General features: G+C 48.7%; 1 protein-coding gene across 2 annotated transcripts in view; it reads right to left on the reverse strand.

The window, feature by feature from the left end:
- Positions 1 to 5333: 5333 nt before the first annotated feature.
- Positions 5334 to 23930, reverse strand: part of IL17D (interleukin 17D) — a 19577-nt gene continuing 980 nt past the window's right edge. For both annotated transcript variants that reach the window (XM_044913222.1, XM_021678220.2), the window contains exons 2-3: positions 23458 to 23753; positions 5334 to 6415 (exon numbers count right to left, since the gene is read on the reverse strand). In XM_044913222.1, coding sequence (XP_044769157.1) covers positions 6097 to 6415; positions 23458 to 23753 — 615 coding nt within the window. In that variant the 3' untranslated portion in view covers positions 5334 to 6096. The remainder of the gene's footprint in view (positions 6416 to 23457; positions 23754 to 23930) is intronic.

Consider the following 23930-nt stretch of genomic DNA (forward strand, 5'->3'; position numbering starts at 1 on the left):
GCCAACTTGAATCCATGGAATTATAGTGGGAAGAAATCTTAGAACCTATCTAAAATCTGCTCTCCTGACCTAAGAACAGGTAAAAAACCGAAGTACAAACAGCTTAGTGGCTTGGCCAAGACCTGAATTAGGACCTAAGCCTCTGCCTCAGGCCATCTGCCCCCTTAACAGGGGCCCCTTCCGACTCTACCCAGTGGACTGCTGATTGTTCATGGCAGCTTTCCTGGAGTGTCGTAGGACTTGTGAAGGGGCCTGTCATCTGCTCCAGCCCCTCAAGGAGACAACGACTTGCCTCCATGAAAGAAGTTGAGAATCCTTGGAACTAGGATCTGAAAGCCTCCTCCTCGCCCCGGTTCTTGGAGGGATGACAGGCACGTAGCCCAGGTGCTCTCTGTGCGCGCACCGCCCCTGCACCCTCGGCTAAAGCCACAGCAATGCGCCAGGCCCCAGAGAAACTGAAACTGCCATGTGCAAACCAAACACTATAGCAGAAAGGACATGAGAAGCATGCTAGACTGTTCTATTTCAAAAATTATCCATCATTCATCCACACCACCGCACATTACTGATACCTGCAACTTGGATGGCTTTCAAGGGCCTTGTGCTGAGTGAAAAAAGCAGGTCCGCAAAGCTTACATACTGTGTTTCTATTGATGTAACATTCTTGAATGGAGAGCAGATTGGTGGTTGGCAGAGGTTAAGGGGTGGGGGAGCGGGGGGTGGGACGAGCAAAGGGAGATCTTAGGGGAAGTGGAGCTCTTGTGCATCTTGATTGTGCAGTGGTTACACACAACTCCACGGGGGGCATTACACAGGACCCGCACACGCTCGCAACACTGGTGAACTCCGGGTGAGGGCTGTGGGTGGTGTGCAGCGTCCAGTTCCTGGGGCTGGTTCTGTGCTTGGTCAAGGTGTTCTCATTGCGGGCAACTGGGTAAAAGACACACAAGACCTCTCTGTAGTGTTTTTGCAATTTCCTGTGAATCTAGAATCATTTCAAAATAAAAATTTTTAAAAAATGGGGGGTGAAGAATAATACTTCCCCACCTCAGGTGACTTGCTTTGCTAACAAAACATGAAAGGAGGGGCGCCTGGGTGGCTCAGTTGGTTAAGCAACTGCCTTCGGCTCAGGTCATGATCCTGGAGTCCCAGGATCGAGTCCCACATTGGGCTCCCTGCTCAGCGGGGCGTCTGCTTCTCCCTCTGATCCTCTTCCCCTCTCGTGCTGTCTCTCATTCTCTCAAATAAATAAATAAAATAAAATCTTTAAAAAAAAAAAAAACATGAAAGGAAGTGCCAAGTAGAGCTTTATTTTCTCTCTGACATGGCTACCAGCAGTTTTCCACACACAAGCAGGTGCTCTAGCGGAGCGGTGGGCCTGCAGTGGATGTGGAGGGTGAGCAGGAAATACACATCTGCTTTTGAAAATCAAGAGACTGTGGGATGGTTACTGCAGCGAAAACCCAGCGTGTCCTGGACAGCCTGGTGCCCTGGCGCCAGCGCTCAGGAAATGGGGCATGGCGGGGCGGGGGGGGGGGGGGTGGGCTTGCTCCTGTCTGTTCTTTCTTAGCCTTCGACGGTCCTACTTTGGGATAATTTTTAATTTACTTTAAAAATCACTTGGTATTTTTATGAGACATTTATATTTTTATCAGTGTATCAGCACCTGGCACATGTGAAGTACTCAATAAATGTTTGTTCTTTAAAAAATACCCCCTACCTTCTTATTTCCTCATGAGTCAGTTCACTAAAAATTACCTAGGCCAGTAACATATTGTAGTGACAAATCATGTATGGAAATGTCATGTGTGACTTAGGAATTGGGGGCAAGTAGCAGCCTAGAAATACAGAATTGTAGTTATCCTAGAAGTCTAGCGTTTCGACGAGGAGGAGAAATCTTATTTCTTCCTGGAGGGTGGGGGAGGGAAGGCCAGAGCTGGACTCATTAAATGTTTAATTACATTATTGTATAGTAAGCAGCCAACATGTGCTTTATTGCTTTGGACCCCTTGTGATTTGAGCAAACCTGTGTCCACATGTGATCCACTTCTGGATCTCATAAGCGGTCTGCCGCTCCGCCTCTGCAGCCCCCAGAACAGGAGCCCGGGCTGCACAGCTGGTGGGGGGGGGGGGACACACGAGGACACGTGGGGGCGTGCTTCACAGAAGCTTCCTGACTTCTTAGGAGGCAGCCTCACCTCTTCCACCCGACCAGAGCGCTTCAGAACCTCAAAAGAATATTGTAAGAGACACCTTTTTAAAGTCCTTGCTAATTTAAGAGATTCGCACTGAGACAAAATAACCATAGCGTGAGTGGAAAGAGAAAGGATAGTAAGTTCCGTGTTGCTGACAATTCAGAAATCCATACAGCGACCTCGCGGGGTTGTTTGGGGGTGATGGGGAACCCGGACAGCTGGAACAAATGAAATGCCAGAGGCACTTGGAAACCCCATTTCCCATGGGAACGTCACGCTCTTCCCTTCCATTCCTCTCTCAAATCAGAGCAGGTTCAGCAATGACCCTTTTCTCCCTTTGCCTTGCTAAAAGACCTGCGGCAAACCGAGAAGTTTGGGTAACTGGACCCTGAATGTGGAACTGTTGACATTTGTGATGGGTTTTGGTTGATATTCCCAAATGACTCTATTTTTATCAAGCAAGCATACAGTAGATACACTGTCAGTTGGCTGGAAAAAATCTTCAGTAACCAGCAAGGTACGTCCATTCCAAGGGCTGCCTGAAAGCCCTCCAGATAGAATTACTTGAAGGAAACGTCGGCCCCGTGGCGCTTCTTGGAGAGGAGGGAAGAAGCCGTGAAATTCCCACTAGCAAAGTGTGCTGCTCCATGAAGCCTGGGACTGAAGTGGCTGGCCCGCGCGGCGCCGCTGCGTTCACTGTGGGCACCAGTGAGTGGGGTGCCTAGGCCCGCGCGGGAGGGGCCGCTCCTCCACTTCGGCTGTCAGGACTGCTGTGGCCGGCAGCTTCCCCAGACCTTTGCTAAAACACAGTAACAAGCTCTCTCTGCTCCACAACACCCCGTTCGTATAACAAGGGAACAAAATTCTGCCCAATAAACTCTTCTTATTCCCTGAAACAGTATCTCCCCAGACTATCACCACCCTCTCCCTCCAACATATTTTTTTTCAAGTTTTAATTTTAATTGCCATTAGTTAACATTCACTCCAACATATTCTGTCTGGTTGCTGCTGCCTAGGGATAGATATTTTATTTTTTATTTTATTTATTTATTTTTTTAAGATTTTTTATTTATTTATTTGACAGAGAAAGAGAGAGTTCACAAGCAGGGGGAGAGGCAGAGGAAGAGGGAGAAGCAGGCTCCCGGCTGAGCAGGGAGCCGGATGTGGGGATCGATCCCAGGACCCCGGGATCATGACCTGAGCCGAAGGCAGCCGCTTAACCGACTGAGCCACCCAGGCACCCCGATTTTTTAAACTTTTATACAAAAAGTCATTGTAATGACCTATCCTTGCTAAAGCAGTAAACATAACATGAAGAAAGAATAGCTTGATATTTATTTTCAGTGTAGCTTATAAATCACTGCGGCCAGTATGTTCTCATACCTCCTATGTGCCAGGCGCTGTGCTTTACAGATGGTGTGTGGTCCTCACAGGGACTGAAGGAGGCAGCACCATCCATTTATAAGGGAGGAAAATGTGGCTCAGATTCATGGGGCCGCACGTCCTGTGAGGAGGGGCCCGCCAACGCCTAACTGTGCTCTGACAGCCCGTGCAGGGTCTGCTTTCGGCCGAGGACGGAGACTGTGCCTGCTTCACAGGTGGCTCTCAGGGGCCTGGAACAGGGCAAGTGCTCAATAAATATTAAGTGGATGAATATTCCATTCAGAGAGAAAACACAAAGAAAGGTTGCCTTTCCGGTTCTATAGAATGGAAAGCTAAATTTCTTCCACAGGGAATTTGCTACCTTTTCAAAAGCTAATTAGTTAAACTAATAATAAAAATAAAACCGTGATAGTTTCCCCAAATGTCTACTCTCCTTAAGTCTAGTCTCCTCTGATGTTTGCACTATTAATATTTGAGTAGCTGGAAAATGTAACCCAATAGTGGCAGTGAATGTAACGATTACCCAAGCCACTGCTTTAAAAGCAGTTTTTCTTTTTAATTTATGGATTTGATATTATTTTTGAGCTGGCAATGAAAGACTGCTCCGGACAAGAATGTATTCCAGATATACTACCACTGGGGATACCTTTTTTTCCACACACACCACTCCCCCAGAGATTGAATGCAGAAGTAAAATTCCCCAGATTGTACAGAACTATCCACAGCTAACACTTTCAATTTTGAATTTCTGAATTTTTGGAAAATCTGGATTTTGCTCAGCAGTGTATTTTTCACATACAACCTCTGTCAATACAAGTTGAAAGTTCTCTCAGTGAACCTTCCATGTAGATCAAACTAAGGCTAATATTTGGTAACTAAGGAGCTAAAGCTCTGTTACTGACAGCTGAAGTTTGAGAGTGAAATACATCTAAATAGGGACGCCTGGGTGGCTCAGTCGGTTAAGCGTCTGCCTTCGGCTGGGGTCACGATCCCAGGGTCCTGGGATCGAGTCTTGAGTCGGGCTCCTTGCTCTGCAGGGAGCCTGCTTCTCCCTCTGCCTGCCACTCCCCCAGCTTGTGCTCCTCTGACAAATTAAAAAAAAAAAAAAATCTTAAAAAAAGATACATATAAATAAGGGACACTTCTTGGCTTGGTTGGGGTGTCACAGAAGAGAGACTGACTTTGCAGGAGTAGTTGATCTTTCAAAGACCAAATCAGATCTTAATTTAAACTTCAACCATAAAATTAAGATAAAGTGAAGACTAAAATAGTTTCCTCTAAAAATGAGTGGAGCCCAGAGAGAAATGCACACAGCCAACATGCCCTTCACCTACAATTGCTTTAATGATTTAAAAAGAACTTGTCACTTTTACAAATAATTGTGTTCAAGGACAAACTTCCAGCCTACAGAAGAGAGTATGGTTTTAGCTCACACTGAAGGATGTAGAAAAAGAGGCCCCCAATACTGATTTCTGGAAATCGTAAGCTGGCCTGCTTCTCCTATTTGGCTAGTTCCTGAAGCCCTTACAACTAAGCTAAGACTTGGACTCTTCTGAGAATTGACAAAGATAGCACATTCCACCTCTCGCCCTGTCCCACCGTGACCTCTTATTGGGCTCCACTTACTTTCAAAAGTGAAAAAGTATTTAATTGTATACATCTGTGGCCATTTATACAGTCACGAACAAACCACATTTGAGGTTTCTGGAATGTCTGGCCAGCCTGGGGTGAGCTGAGCCTCCTGCGCTTCTCTTTTATTCATGGAGCAGCCTGTGAAAATCTTCACGGGAGGTCACATTCAACCCTGTCCGTTTTGTTATGGTCAGCAACTGGGGACAGGCTGAATTCAGGGACTCGGGCCTCAGGGACTGGGGCCCCAGTGCCAGCTAAAAAGTTTATCTGAGGATTCCAGCTGTGCTTCTAAAAAATCTTACCAGAGGAAGTGAAAACAGAATGGTTATAAAATACATGTCAAGTAAAAAATTTTTAATATACTCAAAATTCCTAATATAAAAATAGTTTCTGCCTCATTGAAAACATTGAACAAAAAAGTAGGTATATATTCCACTTAAAAAAAAAAAAAAGCCCTCTTTTAGAAGCACCCATTTACCATCTATCTTGTGAAGGCTCGCCCTGCTTCCCAGAGCGTCCTAAGGGCGCCGCCGCACTGTAGCTGGGGGGTGGGGGAAGGGTCTGAGCCCGGAGGGCCACGGAGGGAGGGCCACGAAGACACTTCTGCGCTTGCCAGGCTCCAGCCACCTTCCGCGGGCCCTGGCCGTCCGCGCCCTGCCTGCTGCCATGTACCGGGTAACTTCCCGGCAGCCTTCACCGACCCTGTGCTGCTGCCTCCAAGAAAACCAGGGGATGATGCTGTGTGAGAGTGAGCTGCCAAGCAGTCGGGTCGGAAACCTCTCCCGTTCAGTTGTGTCCTTTACCCCTTTCCGTCTTCGTTTTCGCTCCTGGGAGGTGGAACCAGCCCGCGCGCTCCAGGGAGAGGGGCCTCGGACAGCGGCAGGGCTCAGGGCCGGCCCGGCTTGTCGCTGGGGCTGAGCAGGAGCTTGGGGCCCTGCTTGTCCATGCTGGAGTTGCTGCTGTCTGCTTCCTTCTCCTGCTCGGGGACGCAGGTGCAGCCCACCGGCACCGTGACGTACTCCTCCGCGTACACCGAGCGGCCGCCCGCGCAGGCCGAGGTCCGCCGCAGGATGACGGTGGGCATGTACACCGGGGCGCTCCGGAAGCGCAGGTCCTCCTCCCCGAACAGCCCGGTCAGGCAGCCCCTGCACAGGCAATAGGCCTCGGGCAGGTACTTCGGGTACCTGGCGGGGTCGTAGGAAATTCTGCAGGGAAGAGAGCACGGCTTTAGTTCACGCTTTGGGGCAACAGGAACACATCGCGCGCTGAGAGAGGGCAGCCAACAGAAGATTTTTGCTTCTGGGATCAGGAAGTATTGCGATCACTGTTTAATGGAGCAGGAAGAAAGGTGGGGCCGGACAGTTCATCCCGCAGTTAGCGTCCATGCAAGATCCCAATCTGAAACAGATTCACCATGTGACTTTCTGTATATTAAATGGTGGAGACAGTTTATAGCCATTGTCAGGCCATTCCCTAAAAATGCTTTCAGAGTCTGTGCCAATATACCTAGAAAAGTAAAACGTATCTATTCATGTTAATGACTGAAATTCAATGGCAAAATGAAGACATGTACAACGAAGCAGGTTCAGACCCTGCGGCTACAGCCCAGAGGAGGCGGTAGGGGGCGTGGGAGAGGTGGAGCGGCGGGTCCGCGAGCCGCATGCGCACTGACAGGCGACCGCCGCACCCACCAGAATGTAAGATGCCCTCCCTGCTTTGGCCACAACTCCAGCCCTGGGCCCCAGAGCCGTGGTCCCTAAGGCCCCAGATCTGCCTCCGCTCCAGACACTGGGCTCTGCAGCCCCAGATGGGGGCATATTCACCAGGGTGCCGCCCACACCGGTCCCCAGGAAGGGGCCACCTCTGCAAGAAGCTAGCTGGCCCAGGTGCCACCTGGCCTCTGACATAGCTATCAGCAAAGGCAGCTGCAAGACACCTGTCCAGAAGGTCACAAGGTGGGCCCTGTGTCTGTCGGGGTCTGTGTGCCCTCCTCCGTGAAGGGGCCAAACCCATGCTGGGGAGGGCAGGCTGGCCAGCCTGGGACATTTGAGAAGGGAATGCTAGTTTAAATGTGATCATTTCCATCCATCCTCCAGAGCTCTCTATTTTCTGGTCAGATGCCAAGAACCAATGTCAACACCCACAAAACAGCCTGCTACCACAATGCCAGGGGAGTCTAGGGCTTGGCTGGGCCGGATGGCTCCTTGGGAGAGAAAATAAAGCACCTTCAGGCAGGACTCTGCCCTCTGCCACCATCCCCTGCAACGAGCCAAGAGGTCAAAGCTGTGTCAGGTCACTAATGGAGACCCAGGGCTCCTCCATAATGTCCCCTTGCACAGGGAGGCACTGTCCCCATTTCTCATGGGATTGCCATGATCCCAAATTCTCATTTCCATGAATCTCCCCACTTAAAAAACACATGGAATCCTCTTACAAATGTTTCTCTTTCTTCTGGAGCTGAATCTTAGGGACCCTAAATTCTCAGAGTCAGAAGTCAGGACTTCTAACCTCTAGAGCAACACACACATTTGTAGACCCAAAATGTGCCAAGCCCAGGAGGGCCCCCAAAAGTGCTGTGCCAATGGGAGCCTATGATATAAATTTTTTAAAATGAGGTGTGCCTAGAGGTTTTTACAGCCAAGAACTTGAGGTGTGTATGGTTTCGCATCCAGGCTTCTGGCCAGCAGAATGTGGCTCCATAGGGAGGGACAGTGGCCCGGGCTGGCCTTCACCCTATATGGCTTGCACAAGTTTTCTGTCCTTCAGGAGGAATCCCCTCTCGACTAGTTCTCTCATACGTCCTCACTGCTAATGACTAAAATTCATCCACAAAGTTAAGAAATTTCCAATTAAGAAGTATGTTCAGACCATCCAGTTAAAGAATGGGGAGTAGGGGGCTTCAGAAAGGTAGGGGGGTAGGTGAGCGAGCAGTGGGGTGTCCAACAACAGAGCTGAGGATTTCTGGCAGAAAGGAGCTAAAAGGCCGACAGCCGGTGGTGCTGACTGGGGCCAACTGTGGGCCTATCAGGGGTAGGGAGGCAGAAGCCTGAATGGACTTGAAACATGGGAGGGACAGGGTTGTTACACTGATTGGCCAAGATGCTTCTCCATTGAGGAGCTCATGTCAAGAGGAAGTGTTAACTCTCAAAGACAGGATGAGGGTGGGTGGTTCCAGATGTGTAAGGAAAGTACATGGGTTTCTTTTTCTGTTTGGATCCAACATCTTTAGACATTAGTGGATTGAAGCATGACTGGGTGGGGAAGAGTTTAGAAATGGTTGTCTTCACGCAGCAACAAACTGACTCCCCACCAACTACATGCCATTTACACAGTACGAAAGAACTCAGGGAGCCAGGCCTCCCAGAGCGCAGAGCTGGGGTGCCCACCCAGGCACAGTGGCTGGGTAACACCTGCTGCACGCAGACGGAAAGGAAGCCAGTGAGTCCAGGAGCCAGCAGTTAAACTGGACGACCCAGCCCAACCTGCCACTTGAGCATTCTAAAGCCAAGAGGGACATTTGCAAATACTTGGCCACTGTTTGAATGTGGGGGATGAGGTCAGAGGAGAGTCAGCAGTGACTCCACAGCTTCCTGTCGGGGTGGCCAGAAGAATGGGAGTAGCAAGGAGGCCCCAGGCCTGGGCGTCCCTACAGCGGTTGAGCGCTCAGGCACAGACACCTTCACCTCCCTTCTCCCTGCTGTACGACAAGGGCAGAGTCAAGGGTGAAGGCTAATAAATCTGTTATGTGCAAACAGGAACAGGGTGGGGTGGGGACTGTCTTCACAATGTAAGTCATCTCTGAAGCCAAAACATTCAAATTTATACTGATTTTGTCTATTCATCCTTCCCTCCAACATGAACACAAAAATAGTAGTTGAAAAATATTTTTGAAGCTTCCCATCACTACTTTTTCCTCAGTTCTGCCATCAGGAGCTTCTGGAACATAATGAGCTCTATCCTTGCAAGGACTGATAAAGCTGTCCACCCTTACCGTTCCAACTTTTTCAACCTCCTCTGTAAGCCTTGCTCTCACCCCCGATCTGAGGTATGCGGAGGCACAGCTGTGGGGGGACAAGTCAGGACAAATCCAAACTCCTCTGCCTTCAAAGGCCTCTGCAGCATGGTCCCTACTGCATACCTTTCCAGCATTCCTTCATGGTCTCCTCCTTTGCACATCCTAGCCTACAGTCATCCCAAAGCGGAATGCTCCTTGCATGGGCCGCAGCTAAGCTTCTGCTCAAGATGCCCTCTCCCAAAACCAATATCAAATCTTGCCGTATTTTAAGGTCCAATTCAAATCACTAAGAGTTTTCAAATTTCCTTAGTCAAATTCATCCTCTTTATCCCCCATATCCTCACAACACTTGGTGCCTGTGAGATAGGGCTACACTTTTTCTATGTTTTCTCCTGGGAGGGAAGATTCAGGGCCGTATTCTTACTCATCCTTGTGCCTTAACATGAGAGTAAGAGTTTGGTAGATGGTGAGCTGGTGATGGTGAGTCTGGACTGCACAGCTCCCTGTCCTTCATACCCTTACATCCATATAAGGCCCTAACTTAAAGTTTGAAGGAAAAGGAATTTATACTATCTCCAGTCACCTTCAATATTTATTCAGCAACATCTGAGTGCCAGTGACGTTTCAGGCAATGAGGACAGAGATGAAACATGGATCTACTATCCAAGGACTCATCATCTGTGGGGATAAACACTTAAGAGAGTTCATCCAGCCATGGCCACTGGAAAGGCTTCCGGGCAAAGGGGGTTCCTGGTGGATTCATCCAGATGAGGAAAGGAGAAAGGGGAGTTAGCACAGAGGGCAGAGCCTAGAGCCCAGGGACCATGTCAGCATTAGGAACTGTGGCACAGGACGGGAACTACAAGATGATGCTGGGCTAATCTGTGGAGGCTGGGTCATAAGGGTCCTCAAATTCATAGTGAGGAATTTGGATTTGATCCTGCAGGCAACGGGGAGGATGTTAAAAAGTAAAGTGACCCAATCAGATGGAATTTTAGACAGATCTTCCTTACTACACAGTAGAAGATGGTCTGGAGCCCAAGAGAGAGGTACTGGCTGAAGGTGGAGATTTTTAAATTATTAGCATATAGATGGTGGTTAAATAAGATCATTCAGGGAGGTGCATGGAGAAACACAAAATGAAAGACAGGGAAGAGGAAGGGGAGGGACAGAGGGGGAGAGAGATAATCTCAAGCAGACCCCCACTGAGTGTGGAATCCGATGTGGGGCTCCATCCCACAACCCCGAGATCATGACCTGAGCTGAAATCAAAAGTCTGACGCTTAACCAACTAAGCCACCCAGGCTCCTGGGAAAACCAACTTTTAAGGGAGACTGTGTCTCACTGTGGAGATTGACAGAATCAGGAGTGGCATTCCCCAAGCGAAGGAAGGCAGACGCTTAAGAGGGGCTGGCCAAAAACTGGAATTGATGGGGCCCGTTTACTGGAAATACAGGGATGGAGAAACATGTTAAATGGCCCTATGAGGATACGACCAACAGCATATAGAATGCTGGGAGTTGAGCACATGTTTGTTCCAAGGAAGAAAGGAAGGGAGAGGACCCAAAAGAACACTGAGTAGAGTGACAGAAGTATCAGGGACATGGGGCATCGCTGACCTGCTTTACACCCCCCGTCTCTGTGCAGTTGTGAATTCAGCAACTTTTTATTTGCAAGTGTCTCCATTTGGATGAAAAACTTATGGTTGCTTAAAAAAACATACCAAGCCCAAACTGAGAAACTTTCCAAAAAACAACTGACCAGTACTCTTCAAAAGTGTCACAGTCACAAAAGACAAAGAACCAAGGAACTGTTGCAGACTGAAGGCCACTAACAGGCCTGACCCCCAAAGGCCGCGTGTGAGCCGGGGTGAGGTCCTGGGGCAGACAAGGGGTGTTAGTGGGCCTGCTCTGAGGAAGGGCTCCAGATTCTAGGATTGTTATCAACAAGCATTTCCTGATCTTGATAATTCTGCTGAGTTATGATGCTGCCATTTGGGGAATCTGGGTAAAGGGTACACAGGAATTCTTTGTACTAATTTCACAAAAGGTTTTTGTTAGTTTGAAACTATTTCAAAATGTAGACCTAAATAATATAACAGAAAAAATAGAGAAAAAAATTTTAAAGTTCTAAAAAACCACTTATGAGATAATCAGGGAAATCTGAACCTGACTGAATATTTGAAGATATTAGGGAAGTATTAACTTCCAGGTGTGTTAATGGTATTGTGTGGTTTTATTTAACAGAGTCCTGATCTCTTAGCGATACACACCAAATACATGAGTGTACAGACCCACACACGCACAAACAGCGCTAAATGCCTGTGAAGTCACAGAGTGCCCGAGGAATCTGCCAACTGGAAGGTTAGTAGTGATCATTAATTCAGCAGAATTGGCAATGCTCAAGCCAGCCCACCAGAACAAAGCAACGCAAAGCGCACAGTCGGACACGTAGGTGGCTGGAGGCTATGGCCCCAGGGAAGTCTGAGGCCCATTTGGAAAAGGAGGGCTGAGCCAGACAAAGGAGGGAGCGGAAGTGCTGAGCAACCCACACCCAGGCAGGAGTGGCGAGCAGGAGACCACGTCTTCAAGCGGGGGGGAGGGCGGAGACTGCCCGCAGGTCCCTGCGGCTGGAACGCCGTGTGTGCACGCCTACGTGTGCCGGGCGGAGATTTAGTAAGACATGTGAGAGGTGGACGGGAGCCTTGAAGACCAGAGGAAAAAGCCTGGATTTTACCTTCCAGATCACAGGAAGCCACGCGAAGACTGGAAGCATGTAGACAGATGATCAGTGGACGTTTAGAAAGGCCATTCTGATAGTGGCGTAGACCCAATTACAGGACAAAACTGGGATTGGGGAGGAAGGTCAGTCACAGCCTGTTCAAACTCAGTTTCCTCCTCTGTAACGCTAGTGTGACCTGGGGCATCAGAGATCCCTTTCAATTCCAAGTAGCTGGGAGTTATCTTCTCTACGCACCACAGCACGCACGTAGCAATCCGTGTAACAATCCCCATTCCATGTGTTAATGACAGGCAGAACGGACAGTCACTTGGATGCTGTGATGGTCAGAAGGCTCATCATCTGACTAAAAATATCTGTTCCACCCCCACCAGTCGGCCCCCCAGGACTGAAATTTCCACTGTCACAGTGACACCTCTGGGCTAAGGCATTATGACAAAGAGACATCTGCCTACCCCCACCTCTGCCCGGGACATGGAACATAATAAGAAGGCATATGCATTGGTGTTTTTCAAATTGTGGTTTTATGACCAGGAGGTTTCTCTTAAAATAGAAAGGTGCTACCAAGGGGAGGGGGACAGATACAATGCATATTACACCCCTGACACCCAGTATGGTGGGTATCGATGCCAGTAGGTACCATGGAAGACGGAGAGCACAAGACGGACACATTCTGAAGGACACTAGTGGGGGGGGGGATGGGGAAGAGATCAGGATGAAAGGTCTGGAAGCCTTGGGACAGCCAAGGGACAGACACAAAGCTAAAGCATGTCACCCCAACCTCCTGCCTTAAGAGTCTGAGGAAATTATCAGCCTGGAGTGCTTTCTGGTTAAAGAAAGCTACCACGAAAACAAGACATCAAGAAACCGCAACACGGATCCTTTTCTCTTACCAAACATGGAAATGCAATCGAATAAGAATCCTGCACGGCTGTCTTGCCTCCTTGTGAGCAATAATTCTTTTGTCTTTACATTTTCTGCATGCTGCTCTGTGGAAGCTTGGCACCGGAACATACTTGAAACAAATCAAGTTTTCCCCTCTGATGGGATCCAAAAGTGTCCCTGGGGCCACGTGTGAAGCTTGGCTTGAGTGAGTGACAGCTGGCCCAACTTAATCCAAGAACAAAGGACAAGTCCTCCAGGGATGATTAGAGGTGATGGAAACTGAGCTTGGAGAGGAATGTGAGTGACAGCGGAGACAGAAAAGAACACTGCCCCTGGGACCCTGAACTTGGTAGGAAACAATTCGAAGCGGTTCCCCAAGGACTGCCACCTGGAGAACAATGAGTACATTCCAGCAGACAGAACCACAGCCACCCGATGTGCTCTCGATCTGATGCCCAAGTATAGCTGTGGCATTTACTGGCACAAACTCATCGGCATGGCTCACCTTCCCGCTTTGCAAAACATAAAATTATTTTGATCTCAAGACAACAGAGGCTAAGTATGATTGTTTCACAGCCATTCCAAGACCCCAAACCAATGGAACAAAGTTGGGGAAAATGCCTTCTTGGGACTGAAATGGTCTAAATGGAAACAAAATTGCCTAAGTAGTCAGTCTGCCAGATCTTAAGGTCAATGAGTTCAACTCATTGTTGATTACTTTTTTAAAAAGGGCAGGATGGAAAAAAAGGGGGGGGGGGGGCAGGATGGAGTCAATAAGAGTCTTGAACCTAAAATTTCAGTCCTATTTAGTTACCAACATCATTGCCTCTGCCTGGTTCTTTGTGGCCAAGGGGATGGATCTGATTCCCAGGCTACTTCCTCCAGCTTCTTGATGGCAGGACTGTTAATGTGATATTTTTTATCAATGATTTCTGCTTAGAAAGGACAGCTGTAATCCACTGAGTTTCTGAGATTCCCTAAATTAATCTATAAAGTGCAGTTCTAAGCAGAATCCCAGTAGAGTTTTTGTAGAACTTGGCAAGCTGATCCTAAAATTCGTAGAAAGAGAAAAAGTCCAAGAATACTCAAGACAATTTTGAAAAGGAAGGAAGAGGACTCACTTTACCAGAGATCAAGACCTTCTGAAACTATGGTAATACGCAGACATCTGGCAGCCCTCCGGAAAAACTGAGGAGAACCAGTTTCCCTTCCCAAGAGCTAAGATTCCTCTGCAGAATACCTGTCTTTTTGCCCGGGAAGTGGGCAATAAAAAGAAGGAGTAAACAAGATTTCCAGACTGGTTTTCAGACCACCTGTGTGAGAACCATGTGGGAGTCAGTTAAAAACACAGATTCTCATATTTGACCCCCTGATTCAGGAGCTCCGCATGCCAACAAGCTGCACAAGTGACTTGTCTTGCTCACTTGAAGTGGGGACCCACTGACAGTCAGCAGAAGCCCGTTCCACAGCACAGTAATATCTCCGAAAGGTAGGCAGCCACATATCTATTGACTGCAGTTGATAGCAAACAATTAGATGATTGCATTTTCCCAAATACACCCAAATTTCATGATCCTACAAGTGTAGGACTCCCTACGCTGAGAAATCTAACTAATACAGCAGGTCACTGTTAACCAAACAAGCAATTGGCATTGTAGAGAGGATGGTGTGCAGATCTCAATTGTGCTTCACTGGAGGTCCACAAATGAGCTTTCAAAACTAGTGATCACTATTCCCCCACCCCAGAGATTCAGAATTCATGGTTCTGGCATGAGGCTGTTGGGATTTTTTAAAGCTCCCCAGATAATTCTAACATGCGACCCTGGTAGAGGCCATTAGGTCTCCAGATCTAAGAGAGATAATGAGTCACTGAGATGGGGTTTATGTAACCTTCCAACCTCTTTCTCCCTTTGGAACCAGCCCCGCAGCTGGGAGGGGGATGGTTAAGAGATCATGGGGGAAAGAATGGTGCATGACGAGGCCCAGAGCTGCTATGGGAGGGCTGTGTTCGAAGGCCAGGGAGTAGCCAGGGTCATGAGGACCACAGTTTCCCTCTGCTGGAAAGCTGTGGCCAGCAGCCCCATCGGCTCCACCCTCTCTCCATTCCCTAAGGCCTGAGAGAGCCAAGATCTTCAATACATGCTGCCAAGGAGCTCTGAAAAATGCTCTTCTGGCCCCTACAAGAAAACATCAGTTGTGCATTTCTCCTGAAAGAGGACATGGAAAAATCAGCCTGGGAGAGCAAAGTCTGACCTGGCACAAATGCCCTGGAGTCAGAGCCCCAGCGGATTTCATCTGGCCCTCTTCACTGGCCAAGGAGAGCTAGGGGTCAGCCCTACCCCCATGTGGGGACTGTGGTTGACTTTGGTGTGATCCTGAACTTGGCATCAAGGTCAGCCCTGAAGCTGAGCCAGTGAGGCAGGCTCTTCTGCCAACTGGGCTGGCTCTGGGCTACTAGAACCTGGGAGGACTCAGCCTGTCCGTCCTCTCTCTTTACTGAGAAGGAAACCGAGGCACCAACAAGGTGAGGGGCTTGTCCAAAGTCTTCCAGCTCACCTGGCCTCATCCCATCCACAGCCCTGCCCACACAGCCTCCTACAGTTCAGGGATCTTTAACAGCCAGATGCTTCGTCAGTGCTAAATCTACAAGCAGGAAATCCACTGATACCATGTAAAATCTGTTCATCTGGGAGATCAGGGAAGACCAGAGAGAGACTCATGGCTTGGAAAAGAATTTGGAAGATAACTTGGAAAAAAAAGCTTTCCCAGAGGGAAAGAGAGAAAGAGAAATTAGAATGAGGGCCAGAATTTCTCAAAGGGTTTTATTCTTTTGTCACGGCAAATGCCACACATTCAGTGCAGCTGGGAAATATCTCTTCAAAGGAAAAAACATAGCTCATGCCCACGGGGTGGCTTAACTAGCTTTCCAGGGGAAGCTGCAGAATTTGGGTTCAAAGCCATCTTTGATGTGTCCGTCCTTGGGGCAGGCGGGTGAAGCGCCTGTGTGCAGAAAGGGTGGAGCCCACCTTGATCTGAAATGAACCAGCTATTGCCATATATTGGTTATGAGGAATAATTCATATCAAAATGTTAGCCTAGACTATTTAATTCTGGAAGAGTCCATGGTAGATTATTTTCTCTTTGACCTCATTAATTTAGTGAGCAATGTACTCATTATCATCCTTCAAAATCTTCATGTGCCATTTCTGGAAGACAGGCACCGTAAGGAATTTCACTTCGTGGTATGTGTGTTCCTTCCAGGACTTGGCCCAATTCTTCTGTTGGTATTAAGAGTACAAACATTCTATTCAGGTGAGGAAATTTGGAAGAGGTGACGATGGAATGAAATATTATCATCATCCCTGGTTACTCTAAGAATGCCAAAGTAAAACCCAGGCATTTGAAGAAAATAACTATCAAAGCAAAACGAACGTATCTATTTTCAGAAAGAGAGACTTGAATCCCATGACAATGCTCTATGACAATGCTCTTATTTTTACTCTGTGAAACACTGATAGGTGCAGTAGAGCCCGCTATATTGAGTAGCTCAGAGAAAAAAAATCCACACAGTACTTTGGCCAATTAAAGGTCACTTATCCATAAAAAGTTCTTGGGGGTTGGGGCACCTGGGTGGCTCAGTCAGTTAAGCAGTTAAGCGTCTGCCTTTGGCTCAGGTCATGACCCCAGGGTCCTGGGATCTAGCCCCCTAAGCCCCCAGTCAGGCTCTCTGCTCAGCAGGGAGTCTGCTTCTCTCTCTCCCTCTGCACCCACCCCCTAGTGCTCGCTAATAAATAAATAAAATCTTTAAAAAAAAAAGTGTTGGGGGGTTGGGTGTACCAACATTTCTTAAACCAGCTGTCTGAACCATGAGTGTCTCGTTTTCTACAACAACGGGTTTGGTGAGCCGTGCCCCCCACCCGCCCGGCAAGCTGGAGCTGGAGACTTCCCCGGCGGGCAGGCAGGCACTGCTTCTGCCCTATCCGCCTCCCCTGTCCCTTTCCCCAACCTTCCTTTCTTGAACAGAGCAGTACCACGCTGAGACAGCACAGAAAGGACAGGGCACCTGCGCGGCTACACCATAGATAGATATTCCTTGAAGGCACACAGACTTTCTTAGTTCTTAAGCCATTTGGATAACCTGTAGATTTGAAGCAGGGACCCAGAAAAAAAGTGAACTTGCTAAGGAGAATTATAAACAGGAAAGGACACCCCTCAGTTCCAAAGATCACACGGCTGGCCGGGCCTCCCCAGGCGGAAGGGAGGAGGCCTGGCCCGCGGCCGCAGGGGAGAAGGTGGGTTGGCGCGGTGCTGCCCCCTCTCGGTCACAGTGGACGCAGAGACCCCATGGAGGCCCCCACCCTGGGAGGAGGATTAGAGCCCGCGCATCCCCAAAAGGCTTCAGAGTGTGGGGACCACCGTTCTTAGTGCTGGGACACAAATATGCAAATGCATCCCGGGAAAGGGGGCATTTAAAAGAAAGATAATATTTTAAAAGGGGACTAAGTGCCGTGGAGATAACTTCAACATTATACTAACTTCCCTCACTTTCTCTGGTTACTGTTATATTCCCTTCACAATTTTACAAATGACATGAGGGAAAAGTGATGTGAACGGTGCCCTGTGAAGGTTCGAGGAAAGCGGCGGGTCTGACTCGGGCAGTAGCTGGGGAGTGGACGCAGCTGTTTCTGCAGTGGGAAAGGGGACTGTGATGGACAGTCCCCGGAGGGTGGGGGGGAAACAGGATGTTTGGGTTAGCTGAACTGAAACGTTAGAGGAGGTGAAGCACAAATATCCTTTTTATTTCAACCTTTCCTGACGAAAACCTTCCTGAAGCGCAGTGTTGCTAAATATCCGATGATAGATTTATCGGAACATGAAGGTCCTCCCCCTAAATGGGCATCACTGGTCTGGCCCCGGGGACAGTGGTGACCTTGCCTGACCCACACATGAGCTGGAAGGTGTTGCTGCTGCTGTGCCCCTCTTCCCCCCAAAAGTCACCTGCTGGAAGTTCTGGTACTAGGGAGTGGTGCCAACTTGGGTTCTGCATGGGAAGGTATCAGCCTGTCCGATCTGGTGCCTGCGCTGTTGGACCCTCCTCCAGCCGTCCTCTGCTGAGACAGCCTCCGACTGACTGCAAGGCTCCCCTGCCCAGCTACTGGGAGAGGGGGGCTCACCGCCTCTTCCAACTCCTTGCTGGGGGTCACCTCTATTTTTAAGTCACTCGTGCTCCCCATGCCCTTTCCTCTCTTCTTTTTCCCTGTCCTGTTATTTCTTCTTTCCATTTATTCCCTTGCTGTTCTTGCTACCCATGGAGTTGTTTATTGAAAAATAAATTTAGGTAAAGTCTCTTAAATTCACAGGAGGAAGAGTTATATAGAAAAGTAGCAAAGCCTAAAATTAAATTGTTGTGCATTAGCCATATCCTAGAGAAAAGTTATCTTTAGACCATGACCCAAAATTGAAAAATATAAACAATTTAAAAATTACTTAGACTATTGGTAGGTGTTTATCTTTGGGGTTTCAATATACATGAGTGATGTGTACCTTTAAACCTTAATGAACCTCAGAGTTCTTACAATGTATTTCTTACTATGACAATCTGGCTTTAAAAACTTAATGAGCAATTACATTGATTTTATTTTTGGCATTTTTGTTTCTAAAGCTTAAGAGAAACAAACATGATGCCACAAAGTAAATAAGAAAATATTTTTATATTCTCAAAGTTGAATGGTACTTTTCTACTAGCACATTGGTCTGCAGCATGGGCTAGACAGAATCATAGATCCGGGATGAGATCCTGGCTCTACCATTTAATGCCTGTCCCCCCACCCAATCCCGTCATGTCTCCAGGCCAAGTTCCTCATCCGTAGCAGCTTAGTTCTGGTGACACAAGGGGCCCCGAAAAGTGCAGTGTCTCTGCTGTCAGCTCTATGGCCTGTAAGAACAAACAATTCTCTTCAGACCAAAGCTCAGGGAAAATCAAAGGCTGTAGTTACCTGCTGAGTTTTGTTTCTTCACTCTCTGCTTTTTCCTCATGGTTGGTGAATTTCCCTTTCTGCTTTCAATTTAAAAATGAAGATGTTTTTGAAATCAATAATACATGCACATGGTAGAAAATTCAAAAGATAGGAAGGAATGAAAAGTAAGTCTCCTTCCTCCTCCGTCCCCAGCTTTCCAGTTCCCCTCCTGATGACAGGCACCGTGATAACCACGTTCCAAAGATGCCCCTGAGTGTGTGGGGTGGTGTGTGTGTGTACATTTAAAAATAACATATGTATGTTATATAATAGCTTCTCTTTAACACACAAATAACACTGTACTGCGCCTTGCCTTGTTGCCCTCTATGTTGGTGATGGACTGGTCTCCTTAGGCAGGTTTACAGCTGCCCCATTCCTCTTTCTGGTGTTTTACGGCATTTTATTGAACTAGTTGGTTATTGGTGGGTGTTGGGATGGTTTCCAGTGCCCTATTGCCACAGTGGAAATGCTTGTACATACATCATTTGGTACACAGACAAGTGTGGCTGGAGGAGTAAACCAGTACCTGGAATTGCTAGGTCAAAGAGCGCGTACATTTAAAATGTGGATAGCTAATAGCTGGCTGTCTGGACTCATACCCTCTGCTGTATGAGGATGCCTTTTTCCTCACCTCCCTGCCAACAGAGCCTGGTGGGTACCCCCAAAATAAAGAAAGGTTTCTCAGCATCATTTTAACATGCATTTCACTTTAGGATGCCTGAAGCTAGGCATCTCTTTGCGTTTCACATAACTGACTCATTTGACCCTCCTTCCCCAGCAACTACCCATGACCTTTGTTCCTCCCTTTATTACATCTTTTTCTTATCGGTTTGTAGGAGCTCTTTAGGAAATGAGCCCTTTGTGACATGGGTTGCAAGTATTTTCTCCCAGTTTCCCCTTGTATTTTTCTAATTTTATTTTATTGTTTATTTTGCCAAGAAGAAATGGCAGATAACTGTGTAGCTGAATTTATGTCTTGTCTTTTATGGCTTTGGGGATCTATAAGCTACTAAATAGGCCTCTCCACTCCAACACTGTAAATATAATTGACTGTGTTTTTCATGTGTTTGTGGTTTTATTTTTACATTTAAATCTTTCGGTCATTTGGAATTTATTTATTATTTATTATTTTTTTTTAAAGGTTTTATTTATTTGACAGAGAGAAAGACAGCCAGAGAGGGAACACAAGCAGGGGGGGTGGGAGAGGGAGAAGCAGGCCCCCCGCGGAGCAGGGAGCCGGATGTGGGGCTCGATCCCAGGACCCTGGGATCATGACCTGAGCCGAAGGCAGACACTTAACGACTGAGCCACCCAGGCGCTTATTTGTATATAGAAGTGAGATACAATCATACGTTTTTCCAGTTGGTTACTCAGTTGTCCCAACACCATTTTGAATGAGCCATCTCTCTCTTTAAAGTATGAAAAGCCGCCTTATAATCCAAATTTCTATTTTAAATCCTGTCTTATCCACCTAAGAAGTCCTTTCTGTGCTTTTCAGTATTTCTGAGAGCGGCAGTCTGTTTCCCCATCCATCTTCCTTAGGAGTTCTCTCTGTTTTTAGCCTTATGTACTACTTCTAATTCCATGCTTATGGATGCACAAGTGAGCACACTCTTCCCCCCCCAGGATACACAGGTCCCACGGTGACACCACTAAGAAACCAGTCCTGTCCTATTCTACACACTGCTTTTTGAAGAGGTTTTGAGCTCCTACGTGCAATGCTTTTTCCAGTCTTCCAGTGACTCAGGAGGCAGTGAGAAGTGATCAGAGGTCAGGAGAGCAAAGAGGCCATCTCCTGGTGGGAGAAGGCAGGGTCCACTTTAGCACCCAGCAATCTGGAGTCCCGGCCCAGGGCCCACCCCTAGACCGTCCTTCGTTCAGAGAGTGTAAGCCTCCATTTGCTTGCGGGGGGAGCAATTTCATCAGTGTTGCTAAATAATAAGAAAAGTAATGCAGATGATACCATCGTCAGCCACCTGATACAGATGTAGCTCCTACTCCCAGGCCCAGGAAGCACAAAGGTGCCAAGGGTGGACCTGGGCAGCTAGACCAGGACCGCTCTATACTGTGTGTTGTTCTTTTCCATGACCTCCTTTAGCCATTCCCTCCTCCCTGCTGCTCTTGGATCTTTCCTAGGAGACACAGGTAAGGTAGTAAGGGCAACTCAATTTACCTTACTATGCAGAATTCTAGGGCTGACAACTCCTGATCTGTACTTCAGCCCCAATCGCTCTTCTGAGACCACACTGCCAAGTCAAGCGGGACATTTATACCTGTGCTCCTCTTCGGCACATAAAACTCAACAGGTCTAGTACTGAATTTACTTCCCTCCAAAAACTCTCCTCATTCAGTTTCTCCGTTTTGCTTAAATACCATCAACAATCCAAGCCAGAAACGTGGGAGATGCCCAGCAGGTGCTCTTGAAAAATCACTGTGTGTTACTCTTCTGCCTTTCGGGCCACAGCCTAGCCTGGGAGACATCTATTTGCCAGGAGAGCTTAGAATTCGTTAAAGAAAAATGCAGACTTTGCAGCTTCTGTCTGGAGAAGCCAAGCTGTTGTTTTGAGAGATCTTCCAAGTTTCTTTAATGCTATTTAGCATATCAAAGGTGTAATATGAGGTTGGAGGAAGAAGGATAATATAAAAGCCCACCCTTTTGGTCTGTGGGAATGATGGGAAGGAAGAGGCAAAGCAAGAGAATGAAGCCACCAAAATGAATGGCTCAACATGTGTGTCCTGAGGGCATCAGATGAATGATGAGACAGTGAAGGCAGGAGGGAGTCCTGGGCCTGACTTCCATGGTGGGAGGGAGCTCAGCCACAAGTGAACTTGGTCCTCTGCAGAGTAGCCAGGAGGAGGGAAGCCCCCTGACCAGCAGGTGGAGGCTTGGAGAAGCCTGGATTAGTTTTAGACAAAATCATTACATTTTCTCTGCATATCTTTTTTTTTTTAATATTTTATCTATTTGTTTGACAGAGAGAGAGAGAGAGCACAAGTAGGCAGAGAGGGCAGGCAGAGGGAGAGGGAGAAGCAGGCTCCCCACTGAGCTGGGAGCCTGACGTAGGGCTCGATCCCAGGACTCTGGGATCACGACCTGAGCCAAAGGCAGCCGCTTAACCGACTGAGCCACCCAGGTGCCCCTTTCTCTGCATATCTTAATAGCAGTGTGGACCCTCTCCTTCTCCCTCACTCCCACATATGATCATCATCCACCAAATCCTATCACTTTAACTTCTTTAAGTAATATCTTTCAAACTGACCCTAGTCTCACTTTTTCCACTGCCCCACTGCCTAAGTTCAGACCCTAACTACCTTTTGCCGGAAGTATGGCGTTCGTCCTGTATCTCCCCTTGGATCCATCCCTCATCAGGTATGCCTTCCCAAAACACAAAGTGGTCACATGACTTCCTTCATCAAAAAAACATCCTACAGGATACACTTCAAACTCGTAGCATTGCTTTTAAGGCCAAATCTAGTTTCTGCTCCCCTCTGCAGCCTCCTCTCTTGCCATTCCCAGCCACACAGAAACACACCTGCGCTTGCCATTCTTCCGTCTCTTCCCCCTTGCAATAAGCCACTCCTTCCCTCTGAACCACTCTTGTCCTTGCTCTTTCACTGAGGGCTTTTCCACGTCTGTGGCAGTGTGAGGGCTCCCTCCTTGTACCGTGAACTCTGAGCCCCTTGAAGATGGTGGGACTCAGCAGTTAACAGCAGGGAAGGAGACAGTCATAAATGTGTGCTGGGGACACTCCCACCACACTATTCCCTACACAAGCCCCAGAACACCCCAGCCTCCCTGCTTTGTACGTTGTTCCTTTCTTCTGAGCCGACCTCTTTACCAGGCCAATCTCAGAGTTATGTCCATTCTCCAAAATACATTTCAAATGCCATTTTGATCCCCGTCACCACGTTACACTATCACACATTTATGATTTCCTGTCAAATCATGTTCTGCCTTGTATTATGGTTTCTTTACCAATTATCTCCACTCCTCCCTTAGACTATAAGCTCTGAGGATGGGCTTCTGAGGGTTCAATGCTCAACAGTGTCTGGACCACCACCACAGGCACTCAAAAAATGTCTGTAGACTGCCACACTAGAACTTCACAGGTCTCCTGTACAAAATTCTATAAAAATTAATGAAGGATCACTTGGCTTGGTCCCTTGTGGAACCCACTGAACTATATACCTGACAAATAGGCACTCAAGAAACATCTGTTCCGTATTAAATAGTGAAAGGGTAAACAACGGGAAGCAGGTTTCCTTCGAGGGAGGTGATAAGACCTTTGTGGGAATGAATTACTCCAACCCAGTCTCTGCTCCGCCTCTCCCTACTTGCGCTTCCCCGCTCCATCGGCCCTGCCCGGTCCCTCCCCGCGACCTACCTAGCGTCTCCCGACCGCCGCGCCCCTCCGCACCTGCCCCACCCCACCTGCCCTCGCCTCTCACTCCCTGTCTGCCACGCCTGGCCCCGCCCTCCTCACCACCCACCTCACTTTCGCTGGCCCCACCCACCGCATCCCACCTGCCTCGCCCTGCCCCGCCCCGCCCCGCCCTGCCCTGCCCACCCCACCACGGCCCCGCGGCTCACCTGTAGGCCCACGGCGACACACTGCGCAGGTTGGTGGGCGGCCGGAAGCGCCGGTCGCCGGGCCTGCCCCCTGCCGGGCAGCTCGCGTTACGCGCCTGCTCGCGCGGCCCCAGCTGCAGCGTGTGGTGGAAGGCGCCCAGCACGCCCGCCACCAGCCGCCCGTACAGCTGCTCCAGGAGCTCCTCCGGCCGGTCGGCGCAGCCCCGCGGCCGCGCCGGGCGTCTGCTCGCTCTCAGGGCGCCTGCGGCCCGGCCCGGCGCCAACGCCAGCAGGACGCCGACCACCAGCATCCAGACCTGTGAGACAGGCCGCGCTCAGCGTCCGCGCTCGGCGGAGGAGCCCGCGCCCGCTCGCGCCCGGCCCGCCGCGGTCTGGGAGCCGGTGGGCGCCCCACCCCCGTCGCGCCGCGGACCGTGAGGCGGGCCCGGAGGATGGGTGCTGACCAGACCGGCCCCCGAGCGCCGCCCCCGCCC

This window comes from Neomonachus schauinslandi, chromosome 3, assembly GCF_002201575.2.
Source record: "Neomonachus schauinslandi chromosome 3, ASM220157v2, whole genome shotgun sequence".
NCBI classification, from domain to species: domain Eukaryota; kingdom Metazoa; phylum Chordata; class Mammalia; order Carnivora; family Phocidae; genus Neomonachus; species Neomonachus schauinslandi.